This window comes from Erpetoichthys calabaricus, chromosome 18 (assembly GCF_900747795.2).
Source record: "Erpetoichthys calabaricus chromosome 18, fErpCal1.3, whole genome shotgun sequence".
Lineage (NCBI taxonomy): Eukaryota > Metazoa > Chordata > Cladistia > Polypteriformes > Polypteridae > Erpetoichthys > Erpetoichthys calabaricus.
Genome location: NC_041411.2, coordinates 4,320,350 through 4,344,045, shown reverse-complemented (window position 1 = coordinate 4,344,045; position 23,696 = coordinate 4,320,350). Strand labels below are relative to the sequence as shown.

The 23,696-nt window shown below is 42.1% G+C and overlaps 1 protein-coding gene across 1 annotated transcript in view; it reads right to left on the bottom strand.

Annotated features, from left to right (window-relative positions):
* Window positions 1-5,421: 5,421 nt before the first annotated feature.
* The window catches only part of tbc1d10ab (TBC1 domain family, member 10Ab), a 72,350-nt gene continuing 54,075 nt past the window's right edge, over window positions 5,422-23,696 (bottom strand). Inside the window, exons 3-9 of the mRNA XM_028824237.2 lie at window positions 21,286-21,393; window positions 17,956-18,062; window positions 16,484-16,598; window positions 16,318-16,383; window positions 14,259-14,448; window positions 10,014-10,168; window positions 5,422-7,357 (exon numbers count right to left, since the gene is read on the bottom strand). Of these exons, the coding sequence (XP_028680070.1) occupies window positions 6,938-7,357; window positions 10,014-10,168; window positions 14,259-14,448; window positions 16,318-16,383; window positions 16,484-16,598; window positions 17,956-18,062; window positions 21,286-21,393 (1,161 nt within the window). The 3' untranslated portion in view covers window positions 5,422-6,937. The remainder of the gene's footprint in view (window positions 7,358-10,013; window positions 10,169-14,258; window positions 14,449-16,317; window positions 16,384-16,483; window positions 16,599-17,955; window positions 18,063-21,285; window positions 21,394-23,696) is intronic.

Here is a 23,696-nt window from a genome sequence, read left to right as displayed (position 1 = left end):
TCCACTACAATATATATATTCGTAGCATTCGTAGCCTGAATCACAATCTGATTATATGGATGGTTACCTAACAGGTAACACTTGTGGTTGGTCTGCCATTCGGCAAACATCTGCCACGGCGCCCTCTTCAGTTGCGAGAAGCACATCATTGAATGTTGCATAGTTTACTGTCAAACAAAGCAAAAGAGTACTAATGCAATGAATGTAATTACTCCGGACCTGCAGGCTGTCAAACAAACCACACGCCGTGGCACAGTGTAAAGGGGCTTCGTCTTTGACGCTGACGTCCGAGGCTTGATTCCCCGAGAGGGGAGCAGTAGAGTGTGCAATATATATATATAAATAAATCAATAAAAAGGCAATAATAAAAGGCATACCCATTCTGTGGTTTTGCTTTGGATGGAGAACTGAGACACCTCGATAGTTTAGATGTTGAATAAATAGCTGAATGCACAGGCCTCTCAACTACCGACTCTACAAGTTTGAGAGCAGGAACTGAAACCGAGACGACAGGCAGGCAATGCAGACTAAACAAGGGGAGTGGCTAATGGAAAGTGGGCGGAGTCAGAGGGATGCGGTCTCACCTGCAGCTGGACTCTCTCGGCTTCCGTGGTCCGTCCCCCTGGACCCGCCTCTTCCTCCCAGAATGCCCGAAATGCCAGCGGAGCGGCCGTCTTAGTCAGTCCACCTGAGACGCCAGCCCAGACAACTCTTTTCTTGTGTTTTACACTCATCTTTATTTTTCCTCAAATCTTCAATTATTATTATACAGGGTTCCCCAAATCTTTGCGCTTGCCCTTGTTTTTTCTTGTACAGTGGACATGAAGAGTGTTGTATCGGATACACAGCCAGCATTGCGTTACGTGACTTCTAGTCGGAGTGGGGGGACACCACTGTTCGGAGATGGCAGTGGCAGATCTGGTCGCCTGTGGATGTCAGATTACACGAGTAGTGCATCACGATGAGTTGGTTGACTTCCCAGCACAGGTTCACGTTTCCCCGCTTTTTGTAACTGTGCCTGACCACGCTGTACGACAGATTTACAGGTGACGCAACTTCAGCCCTTATTATGCTGTGGCACAACAAACACGTGACATCAGAGAGACGAGCCTCTGTTCTGTTTGGGGGGGGGGGTCCAAAACGGCTAACCCTGTGCTCTGACATCCAAAGCTCATGCAAAACTACCCTTGGGGATTAATAAAATGTATCCAATCAAACCCCGGTGTTCTTTTTTCCCCTTCACTGCATTATACTGCATGTGCTGTTACCAGGGGGGCAGCACAGAACTCTGTGCCATCTGCTGTGCCCTTCCTCTTGAAAACAAGCCTTTCATTCCAGGCTTTGAGGCCTACCAAAAGTGGGCCCTGGGTAATTATTAACCCCCCTACAATGCCGATGGACGTTACTGCAGGTGAGAGCTCTCACATCCATGAGCCCACCTCGTTCGCTCTGGTCGGACTACGTGGCCAGCAGTCACAGGCGTGCGTCCTAAAGCGCCTCAGACTCACTAAGACTACGCCAGGGACGGAAGTGGGTGTCCGAGTTGTGTAGTGTGACACGGTGTTTATGACCATCGGCACAACGTCCAGTTCTCTAGTGACCCCCTGGTTCTGGAGCAGCAGACACCCAATGTACGCCGTGCCAGTTTATCAGTGGGATATAAAAAAAGGGGGACTTTCTCTATTAGGAGTGGCCAGGCTCTCCCTTAGAGATTTAGAGATATCCGGAAGGGGCCAGGGGTAGAGCCGCTGACCCTCCGCATTGAGGGGTGGCAGTTGAGCTGGTTTGGGGTATCTGATACTGAATGCCTCCCTGTGGAGTTTTTTTTACGGGCACTGCCAGCTGGGAGGAGACCCCAGGGAAGACTTGCTGGGAGGATCAGATCTCTCCGATGGTCTGCGAACGCCTTGTGATCCCAGTTTGTAAGGGTGGCTGGGGAGAGGGACGTGTGGGCCTCACTGCTAAGACTGTTGGTGAAAAATTGAAGGAGGAAAGAAAAAGAAACGACAGGAGAATAGCCAGACAAACGCACGGACGATATGAGCGCGGCCTCACATCCAAGACCCCGCAGGTCTGTCCCGTCACCCGCGCCTTCCCCAGTTTTATTTTCATCACTGCTCACATTCCTACTCGCGGAATCCAAAACACTTGTCAAAACCCTGCAGATGGATGGCAAACCCACGCTGGACGGATTAATCCTTGGCCGCCAACCTCTGCTGGATGGGGTACTGGTTTGGGGAAACAGGAACACACGAGGAAGAACGCACTCCGCATCTGCCGGTGTTTTGTCTGCTTCACACATCTGCCCGAATGACAGATCGATCCCGAGTGGCGCCATCTTTCTGGCGGTATGTATGACCTCCCTTAGCGATGATTCATTCGGGATTTGGGAATTGGAGTCACGGAACGAGAGCCATGCGAGACGTGCGCACACACAGGCGCGAGCTGAAACTTGCAGACTGATTAACTCGTTCAATTAAAGAGGAAATCGTTCGAAAGCAAAAATTAAAGTGTAGAAAAAAAAAAAAAGCTAACAGCGGCCAATGGGACACCCGTCTACAGTGGATTGAGAAAGTCTTCAGACCCCTTCACTTGCTGAAGATTATTTTAAATAAATAAACCCACCACTTTTAGACATCAATCTATTGTGTTTTCAGAAATGTTGGCAAATTTATTCAAAATCAGAAACTGACATTTCTCATTCATATAACTCTTCAGACCCTTCGCTCAGTACTTTGCAGAAGCCCCCCAAGTCTTAGTGGTCAAGTGCGCTTCGCACACCTGCATTTGAGCAGATCCTGCTGGATGGGAAGCATCTGTAAGCGGCCATCTTGAGGTCTCTCCACACGTCTTCAAGTCTGGGCCACTCGAGGACACTTAAGAGACTTGAACCCAAAGCCACTCCAGGGTGGTCTTGGATGCGTGCTTTGTGTCACTGTCACGCTCAAAGGGGCGAGATGGCATGCACCCTGGAGCACATTTTCTCCGAAGATCTCTCAGCTTTTGGTTGCACTCATCCTTCCATCAATTCTGACCAGTCTCATTGTCCCTGCACTACACCACACCACACCACACCACACCATGACTTGTCCCCCAAGACACCCCAGACTTGTCTTAGCTGAATGCTTGGGGTCAATGAACTGTCGCCCCACTCTGAGGACCTCTTGGTATTTGACTACATTCATCCCTTCTCTCAATTCTGACCTGTCTCCCTGTCCCTATAACATGATGCTGCCACCATCATGTTTCCCCATAGGGATGGTTGACTGGTAATAAGCAGTAGCAGGTCTTCAACAAAAGAGGTACTTGGAGTTTGGTCCAGTTTTTCTTTTGTCTCATCAGACCAGATCATCTTATTCCTCCTACTCTCAGGGTCCTTTAAATGCCATCTGACAAACCCCAAGCAGGACACCCGACTGAAGGAGGCTCCTGATATGAGTGACTATTGGGTTCTTGGTCACTTCCCTGATCAAGGCCCTTCTTGCCCAGTTACTCAATTTGGCCAAACGTCCCACTCTTATGAAGAGAAACTGAGGTGCTCTAAAACCTTTGACCAGCAGGGTTCACCATCTTTAACCCAAAGCTAAAGTGCTGCTTTACCCTTGAGCAGGAGAAAGGCCCGAAATAAATGAAATGATTATTATTTTTATTTAGTCTTACCCCACAGCACCCTGACTTGTACCTGCAGCACAGTGACATCAGCGCTCCATGAGTGACTTGTTAAGTCAGCAAATGATAAACCAAATGGCGGCGTCTGACCTGAAAGAGAAAAACAAAATGGGAGTCAAAGTTAGCCATCCAAAATGACAGCAGAGGAAATCTATAAACATTAAAACAAAGAAAATTAAAACTTGCCTGAAAGTTGCTTAACAAAGGAAGCTGTTCTGTGTACATCAGAGCACCCCGGCCACTGGGGGAATGAACTGGGCAAGAGGGTCCACAGAATGGGTACCTGGGCTGAACAGACAGTCTGATTCCCCTGAATGGCTTTCGTCTCTTTTATACACATATACACACACACACAATATAATATACATAATACAATATACACACACACACACACACACAGTATATTTGGAGGCTTCTCCAACTAACCCCTGTATGGCTGAATGATCAGTGACACAAGGGGGTCTGGAAAACAACAGGGTCAGGTGATATAAGTAATGGTGAATTTGTTCCTTCAATAAATCAAAACTGTACATTGTGTTATTTCGGGGTGTCTTCTGTGTTCTAACAAATCAGTTTGGCAATCAGAAACCGTTAAGTATCACAAATAAGCAAAAACAGAGAACTTACTTGCTTTGCAGTAAGGAGACTGTGGGCTCGTGTCCCGCGTCATCCCTGTATGGAAAGCGCTTTGAGTAGTGAGAAAGGCACTTATGTAAATGTAAAGAATTATCATCATCAGGAAGGGGGCCAATACCTTTTCACAGTGCTATGTCCACCTTCCTAAAAAAAGTCATCAAGGAGGCCTAATCTGACAAAGCACATTTTCTTTCAGATCAGGTGGACGGCCAGGTGCGTGTTTGTCTTTTAACTTTGGAAGAGATGGCAGCACTACACTCTGGGCAATGTTCAGCTAGAAAATCATAGGTACTGGCATTCATGTGGATGTTACTGGGATGCGTCCCACCTACCTAAAGACAGCTGCTGACCACATACCCCTCTCAAAAACGATGGTGCTCGCTGATGGCAGTGGCCTCCTTCAGCCAGATAACACACCCTGCCACACTTCAAAAACAGTTCAGGAATGGTTTGAGGAACAAGACCGAGAATTCGAGGTGTTAAACTGGCCTCCAAACTGCCCAGATCTGTGATGGAGCATTTCTGAGACGTGCTGGAAAAACAAGTCTGATCCACGAAGGCCCCACCTTGCAACTTAACAGGAATTAAAGGATCTGCTGCTAACGCCTTGGTGCTACAGGACACCTTCAGAGGTCTTGTGGGGTCCATGCCTCAGCAATTGTCAGCAGGTGGGTTTAATGTTATGGCTGGTTGGTCTATGTATTCAGCAGCCAAAAGGTCTCTGCATTTCAGTCTAGTCTTGGGACATTAAACAGGAGTGTCTTAATGTTGCAAATTCCATGGCCAAAATCTGACAAAAACCCACAACATTTATGACTACTTGACAAAAACAACCTAAGAACAGCTTCACCTGAAGGAGCCTTGACATAAAATGGAAGTGTCAGGATGTCAGATAAGCACAAATGGGAGCTTACGCTAGCAGCACATGACCCCCCCTTATCAATGGGGCCAGTGGGGTGGTGTTAGTAAAAGTGGAGATGAGCACAGACTTTCCTAAAACAACATGGCATAAAGCATTGAGAGAACAAGGCCAGAATACACTTAACTTGGCACAGGTGGCAAACAGGTGCCACACCATTACAGTTGAAACAAAGTAGGCACATTACCAAAAGGAAATGAACCGAGTATCAAATTTATTTATGGCAAACAGTCTGTACAGAAAAAAAGTATTAAATACAACATAATTCATTATTGTAAAATAGATATTTATATATATTTATAAAACATTTGAATTATTTACTCCCCATCAATTAGGAGAGTATGTATGGGGGGAAAAGGGAGAACAAAAGTGGCTAATGAAGTGGCTCACTGGAGGGCTCCTCAAACAGCCTTCCAAATACAACGAGCGCCAAGTAAGACATCTGGAAGGGTCGATTCAGAGGTCTGCAGCACCCCCTGCTGGACAAGCATTAAGCTTACAGTTCATACACTCCGAAAACACTTGTGACCAGTGAGTGCCAACTCTGCAGAGTTCAAAGAGCAGCACTGGCCTTGTGTGTCCAGCAGAGGTCGCTCACCAAGACAAAACACCCACACACACACACACACACAAATGGGAAAGTGCTTGATACAATCGTGAAAACAAGACGTGTGGGTTAGTGTTAAACGGTTTTGAAAGACAGCAGTCATTCCTTCTAATGTGAAGAAAACTCAATTCCCATTAGTGTCATCAAAGCTCATCTTCCTCCTTGCTATCTGCTGACATGCTTAGCACGAGCAAAGCTCTGAAAATTAAGACATTCACTGAATAACAAGCGGCCAGCAGTTATCCACCAAACCCCAACACCTGAATAACCTTTATGACCTAAGTGTGGAGTGCATTACTGCCCCAACGTGCCTATCCACAACTCCCAGGTCCCGTTAATCTGTTGTGCTTCTCACTCTTCTTTTGGAGCACTCAAAGCACAGTTTCATAACATTCAAGTGCATTTTTGGTTAAAATATGTCTACATAGATTTTATGTTATGTAAATACACTGTGCAGAAAGGAGCATAAACAAAATAATTTAGCTAGAGTCGCCCACATCAAATGTTTCACACCACCTCCCCAATCAGACTGCACTTCTGATACATAAAGATGCAAGTCCTCCTTGGTCCTAAGAGAGTTCGCCAGCCCACTCCTTCTGCAGATTTATACTGCCAAGACGACCGGTTCATTTGGATTGCGCCTGTATGGTAGGGTGCAGCTTTAAATAGCTAAACAGAAAACAAGAGAAACCCCAAAATAAAAATGTCAGGAATAAATAAGGTCTGGAACCCAGCATTTAACAAGAGACTGGCACTGCCCAGCTCTAAGGCCATGAAGACAGCAGTCTGGTTGCAATGAGCCCATCATTCTCCTCACTCCCAGATACCACAGGCACCTCAGATGCTACATTTCCTTTTTCTCTGCAACATTACATTTGTTAACCAAATTAAATATGTGGAGTGCAATGGCACATTTTAACTAAAGCCTAAAAAAGAGTAACTATTTCCAAACTGTCAAGTTAGTCCAATGCCACTCATACACAACAATTCAGGAAAAAAAAAAAAAAAAAAAAAGGTGGCACTGACTGGATATACAACGGATTGGCATAAACTCGTAATCCTCCCTTACTAAGACCAACGTCTTGCAGGTTTTTCCAATTGCTTGGTTACAAGTAGGTGTCCTGCTCCGTGCTGCTCGAGCTCAAGCTTTGCCTCGAGCCTTGCCATGGAGAGTTTTTCTCCAAACTGCGGACGGTATCGACTGGTGTCACAGGCTCCACTTCAGGCGCTGAATGGCTGCGGTTCTCAAATGAAGCACTAGGTGGCGTTTTTTTACTCTTGTCCTTTTTCTTATTTTCTTTCTTGTTCTTTTTAAAGTTTGAATTTTCTTTCGGGGACTCCATGATGATAGTTGGGGCCTGGTGTAGGTCCTGGCGTGTATGCGGCTCGGCCTCCATGATCGCTCGTGCCCCGTGCATCCTGGGAGGCGATTTGCAACGCAGATCGCCATGTTTCTCCTTCCAGCGCTTCAACTGAACTTGGTGCTCCTTTTCAATTTCACGCTCTGATATGGGCACTTCAATCACCTGATGGAGGGACGGAAAATAAATGTCAAAGAGATCTGTATAATTCAAGATAAAAAGTTAGAAGTAATTTACTTGTAACAGTAGTAAACTTCCTCCCATCAAGAGCCACCAAATATGCCACGTTTAACATGTAGTAGAAGCAACAGTCATGTCATGTGATATGATGTATACAGAGTGCAGATAATTCTTACCTTCATGTCTAACCAGCATGCAACACGTCACCACACTCTGGTGCCATGAGAAATAAGTGCAGGTTACACTTTACACATTAAGTTGCTTTAGATTCATTTGTCTAAAAACTTTAATTGCAAGACTAAACACAACAAATGTCATTATTCTTAGTATTGTTTGTACGTAACGTATTTCCCTGAAATAAAAGCTGCCATTCACTAATTTAGCCTCATATTCATCTTTTCACCTAGAATACATAAATTATGAATGTGTAAAAAATGACTAACATTAACTCACTTTCCCAGCAGTTTTTCTTTTCTATCTGGACAGAATTTGAAGCCAACATGTTAAATAAAGGGCATCAGGTAAAGTGCTACCACTCAGTGTCCGAATAACACCACGTTTATTTTGTATGCTGCATGATAAACTGTTCTGCTCTCCTCTGCCTCCTCCCTGCAGTGACATGTCACCCTTGTTTCTTGCTCCCACAGGAAGTGGCCACTTTGAGGTTATGATATATCATGGAGTAAACGCATTATGTACTGAACATTCTAACGTTAAGACTACATTCGCTCACTGATTAATCAGTATGATGGGGGTTCTGAGATTTCTTTACGGGAGAAGTTGAGAACAAACAGGTGATAGAACAACAGACCAAATCAGGGCCAGCCAGATTTGCACAGAATCACTATCTTAAATTTAGAATTGCCAGTTAACCCAACATTGACATCTTTAGGGATTTGAAAGGTTGACTACAGTACCTTCAAGACTAAGAAAACTTACAAAATTCAAGGAAAAACAGCAAATTATGATGAGGATCCATCCATCCATCCATTATCCACCGCTTATCCGAGGTCGGGTCACGGGGGCAGCAGCCTAAGCAGGGAAGCCCAGACCTCCCTCTCCACAGCCACCTCCTCCAGCTCCTCTGGGAGGACCCTGAGGCGTTCCAAGGCCAGCCAGGAGATATAATATAGCTCCAGCGTGTCCTGGGTCTGCCCCGCGGCCTTCTCCCAGTGGGACATGCCCGGAACACTCCCCCCAGGGAGGCGTCCAGGGAGCATCCTAACCAGATGCCCAAACCACCTCAACCGACTCCTCTCAATGCGGAGGAGCAGCGACTCTACTCCAAGTCTCTCCCAGATAACTGAACTCCTCACCCTATCTCTAAGGGAAAGTCCAGCCACCCTGTGGAGAAAACTCATTTCTGCCACTTGTATCCGCGATCTTGCTCTTTCAGTCACTACCCAAAGCTCGTGGCCATAGGTGAGGATAGGAACATAGATCGACTGGTAAATCGACAGCCTCGCCTTTTGGCTCAGCTCTCTCTTCACCACGGCGGACCGTTGCAGAGCCCACATTACAGCGGATGCCGCAAATATCCGTCTGTCAACCTCCCGCTCCATTCTTCCAAGACCCCGAGATACTTGAACTCCTCCACTTGAGGCAGCACTGTGCTCCCAACCCGGAGAGAGCATTCCACCCTTTTCCGGCTGAGAACCATGGCCTCAGATTTAGAGGTGCTGACTCTCATCCCCGCTGCTTCGCACTCGGCTTCGAATCGCTCCAGTGAGAGCTGGAGGTCACTGTCCGATGAAGCCAACAGAACAAGTCATCCGCAGAGACGAGATTCTGAGGTCACCGAACCAGACCCATTCCGCTCCTTGGCTGCGCCTAGAAATTCTGTCCATAAAACTTATGAACAGAATTGGTGACAAAGGGCAGCCCTGGTGGAGTCCAACCTCAACAGGAAACAAGTCTGACTTATTACTGGCAATGCGGACCAAGCTCCTGCTCCTCCTGTACAGGGACTGGATGGCTCTTAACAGCGAGCCTTGTACCCCGTACTCTTGGAGCACACCCCACAGGATGCTTCGAGGGACACGGTCGAATGCCTTCTCCAAATCCACAAAAATGATGAGGATCCAAAGTGGATAATTAACTGGTGTGACGGAGGGCCAGGGCCATTACCTAGCTGGTGTGGAAGGACCGAGGAAGAGAGCACATTTAATAATAATAATAATAATAATAATAATTCATTACATTTATATAGCGCTTTTTTGGGACATTATTTCCCCCAAGATGCTAGTGGGCCGCCCAATTGGGTTGCTACAGAACCACAGATCCCCGCAAAGCATGGTGGGAGTGGAAGTTTGGAGCAGCCCTGTTGGGTTCCATGGGCACTGCAGGTACATCTGAGCCCTTTGTGGCACCACTTCCATCACACCAGGAAGTGCTGCCGACAGGTGGTCAAGAAACATCTGGAGCACTTCCGGGTGCACTACAAAAGGAGCTGCCTCACCCCCAGTTGAGGAGCCAGAGTCAGGAGGAGGGGAGACAGAGTGGGATGGTTAGTTTTCCCCATTCAGATAACATGTTATAAAAAGATTTATATCCAAAGCTACTCCCAGCAGAAGACAAAAGTGAAAACGTAATCCTCATTCCGCCAAATACAAGTTTAAGCGATGGAGGCAGTCAAGCTTACCTCTCTGACAAGAAAAGCTTCCTGCATATATTTGGGGTTGATGGCCCTCAGTAACTCCATGGTCTCATATTGACCTTGGTAAGCCTTTAGCTTCTCAGGAGAACCAAGCATGAGCTTGAGGAGGACCAGCCCCACTCGGAAGATGATCTTGACACCTGCAAAGATGACAACAAAAAAAAAAGTGATGCAATGTGAACGAACATCTAAATGGGAGCATTTTTCTACTTTTGTGGCTCCCTTAACATTATTGACAAACTTTGAAATTGTTTTACATGCAATCACTAAACTACATCTTCACACTTTTGATAGGAGACTTGTGTAATTGGTTTTTCAATACTTTTTGTCTGTTATGTTATTACTCTCCTACTCCTACTATTAATAATTTAACGATCTGGCAACATTTAGCCACTCGTGGATATCTTTCTTATCCCCACGCTTATCTAGTTTAGGCAGGTTAAATCATTTTTATTATTTTTGCTAGGTGGTTATTTGTTCTAGTAATATAAAAGTTAACAACAACAAGTGCTAAGTAATCACAGAATAATTAATGTGAATTGCTGTGGAGTCAAACCTCAAAGCATGGCAGTTCTAAGATTTGCATTGTGGTGATCTACCAGTGGTGAGCTGCTAACCTGCTTTCTCTAGCTCAGAGGTGAGCTAAATGTAGAGCTCCATCCGTCAGCCCTGCAAAGCCGGGCTCTGATCACTGTGAGGTGTGCGGTCCCCAGGTCACGTCAGCTGATTTATCTTTGTGTCGGCCCCCACTTCCTCTACACAGTGTCATTGCTACACCCCACCGATCCACAGTGCAAACCCCACCAAGTGATTTGCTTTGAACTCTATAAGGACAAAGCATCACAGTTCTAAGATTTGCACTGTGGTCAACTGCCAGTGGTGAGCTACAAACCTCTCTGGCTCAGGGACAAGCGCTTTGTGGTGTGAGCTAAACGGAGAGCTTCATCCGTCAATTGCACAGAACCCAACTCGGGCCACTGTCCTTCCCTGGTGACATTAGCTAATCTCTCTCTGTGTCAGCCTCCTGCTGTCCCCTGTGCAGCATCACCACTATATAATGTTTTAAAAAAATTCATTCAACTCTGTAAAAATAAATAATCAGTCAATCAATCAATCAAGCAATCATTCCTGTTATCTTTTCATTAAGAATTCAAGGTGCAGCATGCACATAGATGTAAAGCTGGTAAAAAAGGGTTAATGGGCAAATAGTTTTTTTTAAATCAGGAAATATAAGATTGGGATCTCTTAGTGCTGAGACTGGGATATAAATGATCTCAATAAAAAAAAATATTTTATATATATATATATATATATATATATATACTGAGGAAGCTAAATTCAGTGGAATGCCAGATATTCAATAATCATTACAGATGGGCCTAGACAGTATTCAGTCTTCGACAGATTTGTAAAGGCAGATAGATTTTAACACAAATTAATGCAAGCTTTTATATGATGCAAGTAAAAATATTAGACAGGAATACACAGTGGGATTGACAGCACTCACACTAGGAGTCAAACTAAACTAATCACTGTAAAGAAGTGATGAAGAATGGATATTACATTATACAGCACAACATACTAGAGTACAAATCAAGACAGACCATATAAACATGCGTGTCCTCGTCTGTGTGACATGTTGGTCTCTGCATACAGAAAATGACAGAGTTTGAGAATACCCACAGAAGCGCTGAATCCAGAATTGTGGGGCATGAATTATAATGGAATATATAAGGGGGTGATTTTTTTTTTTCAGTCGACACAAATGAAGGTTAGTAGGGAACATAATGAAAGCATCCATAATTATGAAGGGTTAATGTCAGACAGTGTTTTGAAATTATTTCTTCAGTTCATACATAGGATCATATGGTTAAGGTGAAATTGTGCACAAGTAAGAAACACTGATACATGTAACAAGTTTAACTGTAGTGTGGCATATAGAAATACTTAAGAGGATTCTCAAACGTCAGCTACTTTAGATGTACAGAGCTAAGCTAAAGTGAATAGCATATTATCATCAAACAATTTATTAATGAAAATTAATTAAGGTTCTTCACCAGCTGGCAAAGCAAATACATTCATCAAAGTTCCAATATTCCCAGTGTAAGATTACTTATAAAAATTGGTTAAAGTGTCAACTGCAGTACAACTCAAACTAAAACACCTATTTTTAGGCTGGGCGATATGGAAAAAAATCTTAAAATGGTCATTTCTTTATATCAGTCAATTTCAATATATATCACGATATAAATCAAATCACCATTTCTGTCAAGCCTTTTTTTACTCCTAAGTGAGATGTGAAGCTATACTAAGGTTAATTTTTGTTTAAACATTTTCTGTCAGAAGTTGAACATGATAAATGTACTATAAAACATTATACAACTGTATTCCAATTACATAAAATAGGTATATACAAAGGAGAGTAAAGCTAAAGTTAGAAAATGGAACAAACCTTCACAAAACTGATGCTGTCATTTCTCAATGGAGTCTCCACCCTTCTCAAGACACTTGCGCCACCTGCCTGGTAGTGCCCAGATTTCAGCAGAATAAAAGGTTTGGTTCCGTCCTCGCCACCACTCATGCACCGCTTTCTTCACGTCATTATCTGTCTTGAATCGACGACCACACAGATGCTTTTTTAGTGGTCCAAAAAGGTGGAAATCACACGGTGCCAAATCTGGCGAATAAGGAGGATGTGGCGATACCTTAAACTTCAGTTTCTCCAGACAAGCCTTGGTGTTCTTAGCAGTGTGTGTGTTTTATTGTCTTGCAGCCCACAAAAGGACTCCTTGAGACAGCAGTCCCCACCGCTACACAGTGGTCTCCAGCAAGTCACAGGAACGGGCACTAGTGACTGTAGTACCCCTCGGCATGGAGTGTTCAACAGTAACTCGGGTACATGAATGGTGTCGAGGACAAGAGAAAGCCTTTTATTCTGCTGGCACTGCCAGGCAGGTGGCACAAGAGCATTGAGAAGGGTGGAGACTCCAATGAGAAATGACCTGATCAGTTTTGTGAAGGTTCGCTCCATTTTCTGATAAATCTCATTTTCTAACTTTAGCTTGGTTCCCACCTTGTGTAAAAAAATCAAATCTTAATTCTGACCCATCAATAGCTTCAAGTGTTACAGGAAAAAACAAACAAAATGCACAACTCAATTCTTTGGTCAATTCCAAAAAAATACAAAAAAAATCTTATTTTTAAATTCTAAAATATTAAATCTAAAACTAAAATCTTAACGCTTTCAAGTTTTACAAGAGAACACAAAGTAAATTCTTTGGTCAGTTCCAAATAAAAATAGTAGGTATTAATACAAAATAAAATCTCAAAAGAACTACCTCTATACTGTATCCTTCACTCTGTATTGATTCAAACTGTTTTAAATGATTAAGAAACAAACTTACAAATAAATATACAAAGAAACAGTACAAACTCAAGCAGCTTTCAAATGTAAATGAAGGAAAACAAACAAAATTGACATATTCACTCAACTGTGGTCAGCTTATGCTTCAATGCCAAAGCCAAAAGAAGCACAAGAAATCCCCATTAGTGCAGCACTTGCATGGGTCTGGGACTACAAGACTCTACAGGATGGCACTGCTTCAGATGGTACAAAAGACTAGTGGTATTCCCTGTCTTTATGGGGACACGCTTTTGACTCAACTGGCAGTGCACACTACACTCTGCTTCATGTTGGACTTTAAATAGCCAAATATCTCCACACTACCAAATTCCTCTGACTTTTCTTTTCAACAATGTCCTCATCTTTTTAACCTTGTGTTGTGTCTATTGGGGTGTCTTTGGTAATGACGATTTTTTTGTTAACTTTTCCAGTCATATTCTCTATTATCTCGCTCCCATTCCTGATGTATTTGTGTGCACCTCTGCAGTAGCCCAAACATTAGCGCATGTGCTGCTGCCAGCAGCTACACCCACGCTCAGCACTGTGTGAATGGACCTAATCTGACGTGGCTGTAACTCCAGCCACATAACTGGTTTGGTACAGCGCTAGTCTCATTACCATGTTTTTTCATATGGATGAAGTGAGTTCTATCAACATTGTATCAACCATGTCTTACATTCTAATGAGGAAAAGTTATTTCACAATTTACTGTTTTATCGCCCAGCCCTATTTGATCCAAATCTGTTTTCAGCATAGTCTTTGCCACCAGAATTCAGCAGAACAATTTAGAATATGACAGTTAATTTATCTGTTCCTCTATGACTTACCTTCACACAGGAACATATCCCAGACCCTCAGCACAGATGCCCAGGGAAGCGTCCGGGAGAAGGCACACATGAACCACTCAGTCATGTAGAGGATCGGATCAATCTTATATTTGCTTAGGTGTTTGTGGGCAACAGGTGAAATCTTACGAAGCAGAGCGAAGAGTATCTCCCCATCCAGCTGGATTGCCTCCTGCAGGACATTGTCAAACGTTTAATCCAAGATATTTAACAATTCACAAACTTGAAACTAGCTTCACTAGAGGACTCTTTTCTGTTTGGGTAATGGGGAAGAAAAAACATTAACTGTAATGATTCCAAGTATTTAACTCACAAATACCAATGACTGTATTTTGTATTAATCATGCTGCAGAGAGCTATATGATTTTTACTTCTATACGAATTTGTTCTTCATATATGTAGAAAAAGAATTGAGCTTGTGCACAGTTTAAGGGACTAACTTGCATTCTTTTATGAGAAAATGCTGACCTCTTGATACTAACAGAACACCCTGTGATGTTATAAATCAATGTGATAGTTTCTAAATCCTTGCTTAAAACTATAAGAAACATGTCCTTTATGGATTAATAAATAAGGATTTATTAATCTAACCAGACAAAATCTAATGAAGATATTAAAGCTATAAGAATGTAATTTCTTTATAACTAATGTACTGAACTATAAGAAACTGCTTTAAACTTTATGTGTGAGCTGATAAGGGCATATCTTTAGGAATGCGAGTGTCCTGATAACTCTTTAATTTGGTAAGAAACTGTACACTCCTGCATGTAATAAATTAGGATGTAACCGTAACTTACAGCAATCTATGTATGACCTCAAAATGAACTGCTATGTTTTTTTCTTTGGCTAATCAATAAGCTAGATAATACAAGAGAGGATTTTTCTTTACTTTTACACAGACTGTCTGTTCTAACCAGTCAGTGGCACTGAGCTGGCGGGGTGTGCCTCCAGTCTCTTCGGAGGCATTGGGGGCTGGGGGCTGCAGTCTCTTTAACTCACCAAGAATAAAGAAATTGCTTTTTATTTTATATTGGTGTCCGTTTCCTTGTCGTTCTCGACTTTCAGCGACCACAGTAACATTGTATAAAACTTGTGACCTGGAGGAAAACCCATGGAGGCAGCATCAGAAAAAGAAAACCAAACACAGACAATGACTGGACACAGAGTTTGAAATCAGGACACTGGAACCGGAGGTCAGTGGTGCAAACCACGGCACCAACATGGCGCTCTTGAGGATGTCATATTATGCGCAAATTTTGAGACCTTTTCATTTATGAAAAGAGAACATTTGGAACTTGTTGGAATAAGGAGAACTCTTAACAACTTCAGTCCAGGGATGGAGACACAGCACATCATGTTCTCACCCCCATAAACACATTATTAGCAAACCCTTCAAAACACAGAGTAGCTCATTGCACAAAGGCACTCAAAGGCTAATGCCCTGAGTGGGCACAGAGAAAAGCCGAGCTGCAGCACAAGGGCATCTCAACAGGAGTTTGTTCAAGTGCCAGAGGAAATAAGGCCCCCCCCCCCCCCACAACATGGACAAACAATACAGCTATTCAGATATCATAAGGGGGGAACCAAATGACACAAAGAAGCTGTCATCTACGAAGATAAACTAACAACCGGATACACAGAAAAGTGAAAGCCAGTTATGATAAGCAGCCTCTTGGGAGCTTGGAAGGAGGATAAGACGGCGCTGCAAAGTTTGTTCTTTGCCTAGCAGTATTCACGATTTAACAAAACGTTCAAGCAAATCTGTTGAAAGCAGGTTTTGATTTTTTAATGAATGATTTGAGTTTTTCTAAATGAACACTTCAAAATGTGAACAAATAGCTGTGTAAGTTTTAACACTGACATGATTGTTAACCATCCCATGTCTGTGCTTGTAAAATAAACTACTGCTTATATACAGTGGGACTTGTGTCAGTCTTCAACAACTATAATGGACGCCACTCCTCAATTGGAGACAGTAAATCAATGTCAGTAAAACTGGTAATTTCACAATAACGCCCATAACGTTAAAGGACTCCCTTACCAGTCCAGCACTGTAATATCCTGGCAGGTACTTCTCACAGATCTGTACCAGCACCCAAAACGCTTCCTGGTTGCATACAAGGCAAAAATAAACAACAGTTAAGTAAATAAACGTTCCTCGGCTGTTCACTGCCCACTGCACCCCTGGAGATAAAGGTATAACCTACCTCGGCTGGCATATGCATCAGCAGGACAGCAGCAATGGGAGCCTGGGCCTGGCAGTAGCCCTCCTCTGGGCGGTGCAGGGTGTAAGCTTTCAGCACTCTATGCAGATCCTGCTGTCTGGAAGTGAAGAAGGAGCAAACAAGGTCAGGAGGAAAGGCCGACACCACTTGGAACGGGTTAGGCAATTGGCCTAAACTATAATGATGAGCTGTGGTTTAGTAATACTTTTAGGAATGATAAAATGAATTACTGCCTACACATATTTATCATAAAAGGACTGCTGTTCATTGACGCTTAGCAGTTTTGGAACTAAGACATTTGAGGAAAAACAGGAAGACACAAAATGGCTAGTAGCTGTGTTTGAATTTCAGGCAGACATGCACAGAAAATCTGCTTAAAAATTAAACTATATGCTTCAGCTTGTATTAACAACATCAATTCAGACTACCTTAAACTACAGCGTGGTACCAGACAAGGATGCCCCTTGTCACCACTGCTTTTTGCAATCGCCATTGAGCCACTGGCCATTCATTTTCAAAATGCTATTGAGATAAAGGGGATTATCAGAGAAGGACTGAAACAGAGTTTCTCTATATGCAGATGATATGGTACTGTATATATCAGACCCACAAAATACTGTGCCTGCAGTCCTAACAGAATTTCAAAAGATTTCTGGTCTCAGAATGTGCTCTTCCCGGTGAATTCTCAAGCATACAATATTAGATTGGACACTTTCCCTTTTATCATCGCAGATCAGTTTTAAATACCTAGGGGTAAACATAAAGCTCTTTATCAACAAAATTTTGACGTCTGTATGGAAAAAATGAAGCAAGAATTGCATAGATGGTCAACCCTTCACCTCACTTTAGCTGGAAGAATTAACATTGTTAAGATGAATATCCTTCCTAAACTTCTCTTTTTATTTCAAAACATTCTAATATACATCAATAGATCTTTTTTAAGAAATTAGACTCAACCATAACCTCATTTACTTGGAATTTAAAACATCCACGTATCCAAAGGGTGACCCTACAAAGACCAAAGGCGGAAGGCACCATGGCTCTACCTAACGTTCAGTTTTATTACTGGGCAGCAAACATACAAGCTATAAAACCTAGACATGGACAGAAATAGACGAACATACACAGGCTTGGTCCACAATAGAAATAAAATTCTGCAGTACTTCTTTATATTCCTTGCTTTGTACCCTATAAATACAAGTTATCACCAATATTCTAACAACCTAAATGTGTTTCACTTAATCAGAATATGGAACCAATATAGGAAGTATTTCAAAAATTAAACTATTTGCAGGGTTGTTTGAACGGTTCATAAATACCTACAAATTACAGCAAGTTGGGGGAAGAGAGATATGCAGCTAAATCTTGCCCAATTTATTTATTTATTTATTTATTTTCTCCCCACCCATCCAAACCCAAAAGAGAATACAAAGTGCAATGTGGCTCCAACTCACCCATGTCCTCCACGTAACACAAACATCTCATGAAAGGGAAATTGGCGATGGAGATCTTTCTCAATTACATCCAACCACTTGGGATCTCCAGCCTGCGAGTCCAGTTCCTACAAAATTGATGAGAGAATCCGAGTTTATTTATTTGTTTATCCCTCCCGCCTCAATTTAGAGTCAATGAGTCTCGCTGAATTCTGCACAATGCAAAGAACAAGGTGCCAGTCCATGGCAAGACACACATGAACACATAAACTTGCTTGCTCTAGGCAAATTAAACGCCACTAATTAACCTTTAAGCACACGTCTTTGAGATGTTGGAAATGGGGATGGCAAAATAAGGATTCCCAAATGTATAAATAAGTATGAAGGATGTTCAAAAAGTTTCCGCACTTTTATATTTTCTTTGGAAACAGTGAAGGCGGGAGGAGTTGTGATTGGTCGTGTCTGAGAGTCTCATGTGACTAGTTATGTCTGTGAAGTCAGCGACCCTTTCAGTTTAGTATAAGAGTTGTCACCCTGTGGTGAAGATGGATGAGAAACATACAAATTGCACCAAAGAGGAAAAGCGTACTGTCGAACGCTTCTTGTGGTCAGGTGGTGTGCTTGGAGAACAAATTCATCTCCGCATGTGTGCTTAGTATGGGGATAAAGTTCTCTCTTGTAGAGTCGTCTATGAGTGGGTTGAAATGTTTGAAAATGGCCGTACTAGTGTGGCGGATGCAGAGCGCTCCGGATGTCCAGCTACAGCCACGTCCACGAGGAATGAAGAAAGACCCCTGATGTGAAAGCACCGGTGAATCAGTGGCTACACACTCAACCAAAAACATTTTTTGCCGATGGCATTAAAAAGTTGGTATAATGCTGGGAAAAGAAGGTGACTATGTAGAAAAGTGATGTCATTAGTTTTTGAAATTCTTAATAAATAAGAGTAAAAAAAAAAAAAAAAAAAAAAAGTGCAGAAACTTTTTGAATGTCCTTCGTATATGGATTACCTAAAATGGGAAGGCCTATAAGAGTGGTGATTTGATCCTTACAAGGAAGAGACGCATGACTGGAGTTTATCATTCAGATCTGGGTATCTAAAATGCACCTTAACTCACAGTAAGTGTAGGATTTTCTGGAGGACTTGTTGCTCTTATGTAAACTATTTCATTGTTTAAAATTCAGCATTGGGAAATGAGAGGCTGAAAGCAGCGAGACATCAAGCCAGGGTGACATCATGAAAAGGGCCCTGGCATACATCAGCGGCCTTTACTTTACAGCTCCTCTTAAAGTAAGTATTATCTCAAACACTTTTACAGCAAAATTTCTATTACACGCACATTAGTTTCATGTAAAGGGAATGCAGGCAGGTTAACATACATGCAAACACAGGAAACTGCTCACTCCTATATTTTAGATTTCTAAAATAGATAAAAAGATATCAAAAGTAGCCTGAAATTTGTTTTGCAAACTGACTGATCCACTTTTAAATGTTTTCTTCTTGGCATATTGGAACATGTGTACTATTTACCAAAATACAGGCATTTTCCCACCGCAGGAACTTTTTTCAGGAACCAGGGTCTTTTTAGAAACTCTGAAACGTCTGTAGAATTCCCACTCCTACTCCAGGATATGTACTTTTTCCTCAAACAGGAAGTACCGTAAGTGGGGCTCAGGTGATGAACTGTGCTGATTATTGGTTGACCACAGGCACTGGCGCCATATTACAAATCTGTTAGTAGTTTGGACATTGGAGAGCTATTGGTAAAGATGGAGTGGTGTTTATAGCCACCTCCACGGTGCCATGCACAGTATCGAAGCAATAGCCTCCCCTGTGAAGTGACAATGTGCCTAACTTTGCACTTCGTCACTCATCTTTCCAAGTCACACACATCAAAGTGGCCAGGGACCACAAGTGGTGCAGTACTGGTTCCTGAAAACAACATTCTTGCAGTGCCTTAATTCTGGTCACATTCTAGTTCTGTCCAAATGTGCTTCATAATGCTACTCAAATGTAGACCCATGAGAGAAGGAGTACACCCATTTTTTCAACAAGATATGATTATATACCATTTCCTTTCATATCATAAAACAATGCCTGCAAATGTTGTTGCTAAAACTGCACATTCATTTTTTAATAATACAGTATATTAGATACGTAGCACAATATTGTAAACTGAGTAACTCCTTCCTGGATTGAGAAGTATTACTGATAAAGCAGGAAATTCTAAAATGCAAGCAACCACCAACTTTACTGGTTTGCACTGTCTCCGACTGTGTGGAAATTCACAAAAAAAAAGAGCATCTGTGAATTTGGTGGGCTTGAATTTTAGTTGGAAACCACCCTCAACTTAGGCATTTTCTTTCCCCTTATTTTAACCTTTCATTTTGACATTTCTACACTTAGTCCAAATCCTCCAAGCTAATACGAGCAGCCGGAAAGCTGCTACAACCACAATGCAACTTTATTTCTCTGCACCAGCCAATTACTTTTAAATCTCTGTAAACCATTTTTTTTTAAAAACACGACTAAATGCATACATAGGACGTGTAATCCAATTAAGGGATTTCAAACTCCTATACCAAGTGTACGATGCATGCGGGGTAAATTATGACCCATGAAAAAACCAGATGCAATAGCCTGGCCAAATTTTGAGAACTTTACCATAGCCGCATCACAGTCAATGCATACAGGACTGAGATTACCAGTACAAAGGTTCCATGTTTTTACCCTCCTTTTGCTGATCTGAAGTTGTGTATGAGCCAATGTTAGACATGCACTGCTGTGCTAATGCTCAAGTGTCACATGCTGAGCACCATTTAAACTAATGAAGTCTACTTCTATCAGTATCAATGTACAGTATTTCAACTGCATGGTCCATGCTTGTTTAATCCTAACCCAGTTCATTCTCTTGTTATTTCACATACTGTCCAAATGTGAAAATCAAAGCAACCATCAAAAAAAAACAAACAGGAAGACTTAAGAACCACACCAAGTGCCTGGTACTCCGTGATAAGCAGAGCAAGCAGAGAAGTAGTGAGCTGCCAAAGATAGCCATAACACAAATCAGCGAGTGCAGCTTAGCTCTTACATTTCCAGTGTCTCTACATGTTTGCAGTTCGTTGACTGAGGCAGACACAGTATTGTCAAGATGAGGAAATGCTAAGCAGAGGACTCCTTGGTGATTTGAAGGCCTGATGGAACAGCTGTTAAGATGATTAAAATGAGGAAAGAGCTTTTGCTCACTATCAAAAAATTATCTACTTCTATAAAAATAACTTATGGTAAGAACGCACCGCATCATAAAGACAGATGTCTTTTTCTTATCAATCTTTTGATGTGAGGCTCACCTGGAACTTGCCGTGATTCTGCTCCAGCTTGACTTTGCCTCCTGATAAGTATAACCAGGCACGGCCACGAAGAGAAGGTGGGATCCCCTTCTGACATCGGAGCTTAATCTGCAACAGAGTAAAAATACTGATCTAAAACCACTTTTCAAATTCACTTTTCTTGAAATATTTGTAAACAAATAAAGCCACCACTTATTCTTCAAACCCAAACCTCATTTAGATTATTAAAAAACTCATATTGGATATTAGCTTTTAATAACTTTACCCTTCCTTTTCCTCCAGTGGTGATCCGTGGCATCAAGGCTATTCCGATCAGGTTTTCACTTCCATTTTTGGAATTGAACCATGGAAGAAAGGCATCACCCACTCATCAGTGTTTACCTTAAGCCATTGTGTTTATCAATATTTGCACAGATCCCATAGTGGGGTTGGACAGCTGGATAATTGAAATCTTATTATACTAAAATAAGTCTATTTTTAGAACTCTCTTTACTCAGTGCTGAAAATGAAAAAGTTGAACCCTCTATCCACTACAAGCAAAAATATGTAATTTTCTTTCTTGATTTTTAAGAAAATATCTACATGCACTCCACAGGTCTACCAGCAATTCATCTTTTTTGTTTAAATAGAATGAATAACGCATTTCAGTACCTGAATAGTGCTACTCAATATAAGTTGTGACATTGTGAACAATGCCATACAACATGAAAACTGAGTGAACCACTGTTTTTTTTTTAAAACAACTTTAAAATCTAAGAATTATTTAAAGAGAAGTTACTTTGATAAAATAAGCACTAGAATTAATGGAGGTGGTTCTACAACAAGAGTGTAGGTCAGTGAACATTAAGCTCTCCTGACAGGCCCAAAGGACTCAAATTAGTAGGCGGTATATTAGATAAGGGCGACATGGTGGCACTGTGGCAGCGCTGCTGCCTCTCAGTAAGGAGACCAGCATTCATAGCAAATGTTTGAACCATGAAATCAATGATTGGTATTGACCCTGAAAAAACCTGATTGGAGCATCCCTATTACTTTTGGAAGAGCAGCATTCTGCTTGGCAGGGCATCATTTCAATTTGATGTTCATACTTTCAAGTATCCTACATAAACACAGACCCATGTAGACTGAGCTGCATGAAGACGTGTTGCATTCTTTGCCCCACACTTCTCACATGTATAACTTACATGACAAGAAACTAACCTGCACATGCAAATCTTTTCATCTTCACATCTGAAGGCCTACTTGAGCTTCCTCCTTTATCTGATCACTGAGCTCTATCAGCTTTCCCCTTGACTGCCAGAGTCCATTCAAACAGTCAAAGATAACCCTGCCTCAAAGAAAACAGGAACCCACACATTAAAATCAGCTCGGCACAGTCAGCTGCCTAACTTGTGTTCAAATGAGTGGTGGGGCCTAACGGAAACTCCATGAAACCAGCAATTTCCTCCAGATATGTTTTTTATTTCATTTTTTTTTCCCTTTCCTTTCAGACTTCGGTCTGCAAAACGCAAGTTGACAGTAAAAAAGCAAACAGAGTGAGACTTTGCAATGCAGCCACACCCGTCTGCAGACCCCGTAATCACTACTACTCAAAGCCAAATTCCAGCCCCCACAATCCAAAACTCTCAAAGTGAAAAAAGGCACATTTCCAAAGATGAAACTAAACTCTTCTATGCAATGTTATAGAAGTCAAAAAGTAAGAAAGATCTGTATAAAAATGGGATGGAGGTGCAAATATCTGCTTTGGACAGTGTTAGTTTCACATTAACATTCTGTCACATTGTTAATGTGTTGGATAAATCAATTCATTGTACGGATCTCCCAGGGGGCTGTCAATTCCTCTGTCAGAGGAAATCTTTTCAGAGGCCACCCCAGGCCATTTAAGGCTGTCCTACAAACCCTGAACAAAAAATCAAGTCCAACAGGTTAAAAACAGCCCTTCGTAAAGCATCACTTACTGTAATTATAGGCCAAAAAAACACAAAATAGTCATTAGCCAAAGCTGGCAAAAATGTTTAAAGCAGTGAGAAAAAGAAGCACTAAGACGAGCTACAAGATCTGCTTCCTTTTAATTACAGCTGTGGGCGTCAATAAGTGAAAACGAAGAACATGAAATTAACTTGGCAAACCTTAAGCTATTCCCACTTTGATTAAGCAGACATGACATAATTAAAGGCTCTGCTAGTCAAACAAGAGAATGGAGGACGAAAAATGTACTTCAATTTTAAAGCTGCCATCAGATGCTTAGTCTTACCAGTTTAGCACTTATAAAAAGGCCAAGTGAATCTACAAGGTAAACAGAAAAGGAGCGGAGCCGAAAGGACTGCCATAATATCCATTCTCCTGTATTCAGACTTGATAAAACCTATCCAAATCTTTATAGGATTACACCTGATCTAGGTGCAAAATCC